The sequence below is a fragment of the Ruditapes philippinarum genome, unplaced genomic scaffold (assembly GCF_026571515.1).
Source record: "Ruditapes philippinarum isolate M1 unplaced genomic scaffold, ASM2657151v2 ctg20921_1_1_1_1, whole genome shotgun sequence".
NCBI lineage: Eukaryota > Metazoa > Mollusca > Bivalvia > Venerida > Veneridae > Ruditapes > Ruditapes philippinarum.
In genome coordinates, this window is record NW_026865360.1 from 5,968 (window position 1) to 14,868 (window position 8,901).

At 36.5% G+C, this 8,901-nt stretch overlaps 1 protein-coding gene across 1 annotated transcript; it reads left to right on the plus strand.

Moving 5' to 3' along the window:
- The first annotated feature begins 298 nt into the window (after positions 1-298).
- LOC132728748 (uncharacterized) lies at positions 299-2,623 on the plus strand. The gene has a single exon (XM_060714418.1). The coding sequence runs from the start codon at positions 351-353 to the stop codon at positions 2,280-2,282; it is 1,932 nt and encodes a 643-aa protein (XP_060570401.1). The 5' UTR covers positions 299-350; the 3' UTR covers positions 2,283-2,623.
- The last annotated feature ends 6,278 nt before the right edge of the window (positions 2,624-8,901 follow it).

The window sequence follows — 8,901 nt, forward strand, 5'->3', positions numbered from 1 at the left end:
TTTCAGTCATATAGGCGGGTAGTTTCCTAACCATCGTTCCTAGAGAGTTACACCAGTACTAAACTACATTCCTCTGTGTTTGTTTACCAAAGCATCTCCCGGGGATCGAACCCACGCCAGAGAGGTAACTGGATTAGAAATAATCGACTCTAACTCCTGGACCACGGAGGCGGTTATCGTAAAAAATTCTCCAAACGTTGGTATCTAAGAGCCTTGTTAAAATTAAATGTATGAAACGCAAGAAACAATCTTCCTGTTGTTGCTTAACAATCTGTGTTCATTTCTATTACAGATTTGCCAAGAACATTAACCGTCGTTAACTATTTAAAAGAAGTGAGCTGTAAGCAGGTATGTCAACTGAAAAGTGTGAAGCAATGAATGAGAAGTCAGATTTGTCGCGGTATCTATGGTTAGTGTCAGAGCAAATTGAAAGACGAATCGCAAGATCAAAGTACCTTACATACTTTTTAAGCAATATATTTGATCGTTCTATAGTTTATTCAGGAAGCCGATCGGAAGGTGTTTCTATTGCACAATCTGACACTGACTTTATGTTTGAAGCCAAAGGAGTGTTTGTGAATGATATGCCTAATTTAGGAAAGTCATCTGATCAAGTTACACAGTTGGTGATGGATCTTACAGATGTTCATCCCGGTTATACAAAGTTGTTGTTTGAAAATGATCGCAATGATAAGGACAATAGTGAGTTTGCAGTATACGGTAATGGTTTACATTCTTTATGCCCACAAGGGTCAAATTTTGTATCGAACACATTGGTACTTGATTATTGGAACTCACAGTCAGCTTCTATTCTACCTGATCAACACAGAGAGAAAGATTTATATTTCCATGGTCCTTGCGTACTCACGGCGTACACAATAATGATGACACGACATGAGATTGATGTCGCTATTTCATTTAAAAGCAAGTGGCCAGTAGTCGCAGAGGAATGGATAAGAAGAGAAAGAAAATATAACTGGCCTTCTTCATCCATGATCAATCAAATTAAGGAACAAGGTATAAATCTGGTTCCCGTAGGGCATGCAAATTCGCCAAATAAAGAACTTGAATGGAGATTATCATTTTCAAAAGCTGAAAGACTTTTAGTATGGTCTTTCAATCCGGTTCAGCAGATATGCATGAATGTTATGAAACATTTTTTCAACAGTCAGATCACTCCTAAATTTCCAAAATTGTTTCCATCCTATTTCATTAAAATAGCTATGTTTTGGATAATAGAAAAAACAGAAAACTGCTTTTGGATCGAAGAAAATTTGCTCTCATGTTTGACCACGCTCTTTGAAAGATTGGTTGCTTATCTAGAAGAAAAGAAAATTGACAACTATTTCATACCCGCAGATAATATGATGGACGCAAAGCCAGAAGATAAACTGAATAGTTTAAAACTTGAACTTCTTAAGTATAAGTACAATTGCAATAGTGTATGGTTGCAAATTCTAAATATTGGGATTTCAACATTTGATAAAAATGATATATATTATCATCATATACAGATTAATTGTCTAAGCATCTCTCGGTTCTTTATATATACAGAACTGTTGGATTTAGATTATCAAACCTGTTTGCGAAATCTAGAGGGAGCCATAACAATCCTTAATGGAACCGATATCTTTCCTGTCATGCGTAGACATTTGATAAGTGAAATCAACATAACAAAAGCGTGCTTACAGTTTTACAATGACTGTAACAAAAGCAAAGTGCATGCAGAAAGAGACATAAAATGTATTGAAAAAAAATTACAAACTGGGTGCGCCCTAAACAATTCAACAGGAAAATTAACACTCTGTACGTTTCTGTCGTACACAAAACAATATCAGGAGGCGTTGACTCTTTTACAAGATATTGAAGATCAGTTTACTGATTTGGTTGTGCATTACAGGATCTGGGAACGTTCGAAAAAGCCAATGGATGAAGATTATGACTTATCAAAACCACGGTCCTCATTCGAGGATACAATGCGGACTTACATTGCTTTAGATGTGGTTGTAATCCCATTTCTTTTGAGAATCTATCCTCAGTCGGTCCAGTCAATTCCTACAGCCGAAGAACAGGTGTTATTCATACATCCTGTTTTGTACACTAAGGTGTTAAAATTTCACTGTCATCATATGTTACAAAATCATGATGAATGCCAAAATATTTTTGAAGAAATGAAAAAGTGTTCAGCACTGGAGCAAGATGTTTCGGATTCAACTTCTGAAAACATAATTTCCAATTGTGAAATGATGTTGACTGAGATACAGACACAGAGGCAGACATAACCATTAATAAAAGAAACATCGCCATATAACATCTCATCTGTTGGTGCGACGTAACCCCCCCCCCCCAAAAAAAAAAAAAAAAAAAAAAAAAAGAAATGCACATGAGTATTACGTTATTTCGTATATTGCGACATTTTCGTGCGATAATTGTTTTTTTTTCTTCACAAGAAATTGCGATTTATTTAATTTTCTTCTTTGAGTGTCTTCATTAAAATAAGATTTTGTAATTCGTTTGTGATAAATTCTGATGCACAAACACCTGTATTTGTATCCAATACCGCCCTATCACTAACTGCATCTGGATAGAATTAAAAAAAAAGTTTCATCAATGATAAAACATGAATACTCTCGTTTTGACTGATTGGTTATGATTTCATGTTTACTGTAAGCATTGCCTTTCCATTCCCCCTCTTTTTCCATTTTATTCTCCACTTTTCCTTACACCCCTTGTCCCTTTTATTCCCGTATCGACCCTTCAATTTCTATCATTTTACTTATAACATGTCCTTCCTCCACCTACACAGTCCTTGTGTTCAATGGCTTCTTGGTGCCGTACTGGTGTTGCTGTGTTTTGACGGAGGTTGCTTTCTGTCAACGTCGTTGTACTTTGATAGTCTTTGTTTTCACCTTATTGATCAATTTTATTGACTCTCAAGATAAGGCGCCTTAAAATCGGGAAATTTATCCTGTGACAATGTGACAAATAAATTATTTCAAATTTTGAGTTTTCTGTTTAGCATTAAACTCTTCTCAATAAGCCCCTATTGTTTTGATTTAGTTTTAGTAAAATTATAATTAAAGATGATGATCTGTTTATTTGGAACTTATGACAATGAAAGACGAGTAATATAATTTGCTATGAACATAAATATATTACTGTTATTAGTAGAAGTATTTATTATTTCATACTTAGTCTATTATTTCAACAACTGGTATATATGGCAGCATTTATACGTAAATCAATTTTGTGAGATAATTGTACGTAACCTGGAGTGCAGGTATTAGTTATCCGCACTCCAGAGCATGCTTGTTGATTAGCTTTTTTCTGGGGGTTTATTTTTTTGTGACGACAGGGAAAGGGATAACAAAAGAAAAAGGTATATTTAAAAACTCGTTCATTAGTTACTTTTTAATGGGGTTTCATATTGTGATGACAGGGAACTTTTTTCTTTTTTATATGATACAAAAGAGAAATAATATGAAAACACTCGGCAATCTGATCTATGTTCTATGTATTACTTAACCACAATAATACGTTTAATACATTTGAACTAAATCAGAATATAATAAATTTTAATAAGATACTTTACTACTCTAGTTTCCATTGGTACAACAGTTGCTTTTAAGATGACAAGTGCATTTAAATAGTTGTGAAATATCGGTTCATTCATAAAACAATTATCCCACTCATTGATGTCATGACAAATAATAAATGCACATATATTCTCAGCGTGATTGGTATACCATATATATCGTGTAATTCATTCTTTGGTAGGTCTCTATTTCGTCTTCGACTTTATAAATTCAGTTTTATTAGACAATCCTCAACATCTTAGTTATCACACGATGTCCTCATACTTTGAATGGTGCATAAATGATACGAACATTGTTCTTTAACTGATTAAAACAAAATTAATGTTGGTTATATTATGTATACATGATTTACATCGTCAATATGTTTGTGTCGAGAATATATTTAAGTTGAATACTGTAATAAATATAACCTTTTTTTGACTTTGAAACATTATCAATTATATATCTAATACCTGAAGGAGAATTTATGAACAAAATAGACACTACATTCATTATTTTACAAGAAACTACCTATACATCAATCGAATGGATAAATAAGTGCGTAATGAAACAAATTTAACACAATCATTATACATTAAATCAGTATAAACATGTTTATTGAATTTTACCATGATGTCATGTTATTCAGATTTACTAGATTTGTTTGTTGTAGAAATGCAAATCTTGATCGAAATACGCCCGCTTAAACCCGATTCTAAATGAGGGTACTGTCTCTTTTGTCCGCAGATGAAAACTACGTATTTTACTTAAGGTTATATGTGTACAAACTTGCAAATAATATGTGTTTGCCTAGTTGTAGCGTCGATTTAAACACATTAATTTATATTAATATTTCGGCGGTCGCTCAAACGGCGATGTGTTCTTTCTGTAAATAAATAGTATAAATTTTTCGGAAAATACACCATTTTCCAGAGCTACCCGTTTCAACATCATTTGTGTGATTAAATTAACGATTCGTTTGTGTACAAGTTCGGAGGGCCTTCTGTGCACAGTAGAAGGTTCAAAGCCCTAATCTAAGAAATGTGTACTAGAGATTTCCACGTGGCATGGTCGGTTTTTGATCCGGCGATTTGTTCTGTCTGTATATTAAGTGTATAATAACACCATTTTTCTTAGCCAACCCTTTGTACACCATTTGTCCGATTTTAATGCGGATTCGATTTTTGTACAAGTTTGGGCGGTCTTCTGTGCACAGTTGAAGGCTCAAAGTACTAATCTTAAAAATAGCTACTAGAGATATACGCGTGGGAATTGTCGTTTTTTAGTTCCGGTGTCGCGTAATAATCACACGGGCGTAATTTTACCACGGTTTACTTCATGTTTTTTAAAACTTGCCTGTAACTTTATTTACAAACAAAGCGCTGTGAAAATTGGTATAAATCTTCAGCATAGAACAATTATTTCGTACATGTATTTGAATATTCTGACAGTTTTTATGTTCTCCAGAATATATGCGTGAAATTGAGCTTAATCGCCAAATTTTGCATCTTTCGTAGGGCATTTTTAAAAAACCTGCAAGGTTCTAAAAGTATTACATTCATGAAAATAAATGCTTTAAAACTTGTCAGGGGTGTTAAACTTTGTTTCTTGTCCATTGTTTTATTTCTAAATTGGCTAGAACTAATCTTAATTTGTAGTTGAAAATGGCCAATTTCTCCGAAAACTAGGTCAAATTACCCGAAAATTTTGCCCGAAAGGGTACCTTAAATTTAAAACTTGTCATTCATTACCATACACATTTATTCTTAAGAATAAAGGTCTAATAACTTGCCAGATATTTTAATATTCACAATTCAATGATTTTTTTTAATCAACAAAGGCCATAAATATAAATAACACGATTTAAAGCGGCTTGTATCATTCGGCCGTTTTTTCAAAATGGCGGACAAATTCTGTTAAAATGTGATCTAAATACTTTCTATTAACTGAGTACGTATGCGTCATTATATTGCATTAACTTTGATATCAAAATGTTAAAAAACGTTTTTCCCAACTCAACAAATCATTAAGACAAAAAATGACAATTCAAATTAACAATGGAACTCCACAGCTTTCTGCATTTAAGTCAGCTGCCATTTTTGCCAATTGAGGATCACTTAACTATGGTGTCTGATTTGTGCTTATAATTTCGTTATTTTGTTTGGTTGTAATTGTTACAAGTAGCAAAACCTTGAAGAGAGACAGAATGAGAAACATTATAAAAAAATTATTTTGTCACACACCTTTTTACCCTTTTTAAGTATTTTGTAAATATAGGCCCTTCAAACCGCAACAACACAAAAAAGATAAAATGATGAGAGGGGACACATTTTTTCCATGTGTCATAGGGTGAAACAAATGTGCAGACTGACTGGAACTGGAACCCGGGACCCTAAATAGTGAAACACTTCTGAACTGTGACATACTCCCCTGCTATATTGAAATTCTTCCTCGAGTTTCACAGAGTTACAGAGAAATGTAAATTAAATTCTGAGCTAATGATTATTCAGTCACTGTCCCCCATTGGGCGCGCAAAGTGTCAATGGGTGAGAAAAATGTGCAGCCCGAGCAGAAATCGAACCTGGACCCTCGGAATACCATATCGCTGCCCTACCGACTTGGCTATTTGGCCGCTTACACATCATCTCCCCAAAACAGTGAATAATTCTGACCCCTGCTTTATTTAAATTCATCCTTGAATTTCACAGAGTTACAGAAAAAAAAAATTAAACTCTGATATTTTTCATCAGGCCCCCCTTTTGTCCAAATTCACGGGGTCACTGAAAAAAACCCCACCAAAACTAAAACCTGGGCCCCTCGAATACGGTCCCATCCCCATGACTTAGCTATCCGGCCACTTACACCACTCTTTACATAGTGAAAGTTCTGAACAACATACTCCCCTCTATTTTAAATTATCCTCCAATTTTTACAGATTTCAAAATTAGAACCCCAAAACAAAACCAACATAAGGGCTTTGCGCCCAGCATGGATCAAACCAGCCTGCGCTTATGGACCCCTTTTGCTTTGCTTGAAACCCCTATAAAAGACAAAAAATTATAGCAAAACATACCCTGAGCCCTGATAAAACGGGCATGCGCGGGCTGGTCGGATTCATGCTGGTCGCAAAACCATTAAGTTGGCTTTGTCGTGACGTGGCTCAAATGTAAATTGAACTCTGAGCAATATTCAGTCATTGGTCCCCTGTTGGGTGCCAAAGTGTCACAGGGTGAGAAAAATGTGCAGCCTGACCGGAACTTGAACACGGGGGACCCTCGGAATACTACACTGCCGCTCTTAGTCATTTTAGCTATCCGGCCACTTTCAAATCATCTCTCCTAAATAGTGAACATTTTTGAACCGTGACATACTCCCCTGCTATATTTAAGTTCATCCTCAAATTTACTGAGTTACAGAGAAATGTTAATTAAACTCTGAGCTATATTCAGTCAAGCGTCCCCCGTTTGGTGCCAAGTGTCACAGGGTCATTGAGAAAAATCTTTGCAGCCTGAATGGAACTCAAACCCGGGACCCTCAGAATACTTGTTTGTTTGTTTGTTTGCTTCATTTTACACCTTTTTCAACAGTATTTTCAGTCATATAGGCGGGTAGTTTCCTAACCATCGTTCCTGGAGAGTTACACCAGTACTAGACTACCTTCCTCCGCCGCTAAACTACCAAAGCATCTCCCGGGGATCGAACCCATGCCAGAGAAGTAACTGGATTTAGAAGTCATCAACTCTAACCCCTCAACCACGGAGGCCGTCTTCCTCAGAATACTGTACCATGGCTCTATCAACTTAGCTATCCGGCCCCTTACACATCATCTCTGTTAAATGGTGAACAGTTCTGAACCATGACATACTCCCCTGCTATATTGAAATTCATCCTCCAATTTCACAGAGTTACAGAGAATTGAGCCGCGTCACGACAAAACCAACATAATGGCTTTGTGACCAGCATGGATCAAGACCAGCCTGCGCGGATGCGCAGGCTGGTCTGGATTCATGCTGGTCGCAAACCCATTAAGTTGGTTTTGTCGTGACGTGGCTCAAGTGTAAATTAAACTCTGAGCAATATTCTGTCATGGTCCCCTGTTGGGTGCCAAGTGTCACAGGGTTTGAGAAAAATGTGCAGTTTCTGACCGGAACTTTGAACCCGGGACCCTCGGAATACTGTACTGCGGCTCTTAGTCATATTAGCTATCCGGCCGCTTTCAAATCATCTCTCCTAAATAGGGAACAGTTCTGAACCATGGGACTCCCCTGCTATATTTTAAGTTCATCCTCAAATTTACTGAGTTACAGAGAAATGTTAATTAAACTCTGAGCTATATTCAGTCACGGTCCCCCGTTTGGGCCAAGTGTCACAGGGTGAGAAAAAATGTGCAGCCTGACAGGGAACTCAAACTTACCACCCAGGGAAATAGTGTACAGCATCTCTACCACCTGAGTTATTCAAGCCAATTACACATCAATCTCCCCTAAATAGTGAACAGTTCTGAACCGTCACTATTAAAAAAATCATTTTGTTGCCCCATATTTAGCAAAGAATCGCCTTAAAATGTCGCATTTGGTTTAAACATATTTATTTTAGCTCGATTTCGAAACAAGTTTTTGCAACATAAATGAATCACTTTTGAGTCTGCTTCCTAGAACCAATCAGTACTGGTGTCATATGAAGAAACATGGTCGTGACCCGAGTTAGGGCTCGAACCCATGATCTCTGGGTTGAGAGGCTATATTTAGCATTTAATCATACTGTCACCTGTGCGTGGCCAATCGATGACTCTCTTTCTTTTTCATTATTTTGTTCTGTTGCAGTCAAGGGGCAAAGAAAGTGAAGTGAAGAAAGCAACAAAACAAAAAAAATATTGTGCAGCCTGATCGGGACTCGAACCTAAAACCCTCGAAAACATATTACCACGGCTCAACCGAATGAGCTTTCCTGCCTCATATACATTTTCTCCCCTAAAAGCTATATTGACATACTTTCCTGCTATATTTAAATTCATCCTCAAATTTCCTCAAGTTATAATGCAATGTGAATTTAACTCTGGCTTCATACTTCATTTACCTTCCCTGTGGGGGCTTGAACCTTCAACCTCACAAAAATTGAAAGGCAGAACCCTTTAACCCCAGGCAACAACCGAAAACATGTGCACATGAAAAAATGTTTTTCTTGTTTGTTTTGGGGTTTTTTTCCTTCCTTTTGGTCATATGCGACATTTAGCTTTTTCTGGGGGAGGGAAAACCTCAGGTCTCTTTTTGCATAATTCAACCGAATGGGCACCGGTAAACCCCGACATTCAAGCTAGCTGGAAGTT

Bases quoted from the DNA above. Each gene is read 5' to 3' on its own strand.
- LOC132728748 (XM_060714418.1), top strand. From the start codon at position 351: ATGTCAACTGAAAAGTGTGAAGCAATGAATGAGAAGTCAGATTTGTCG.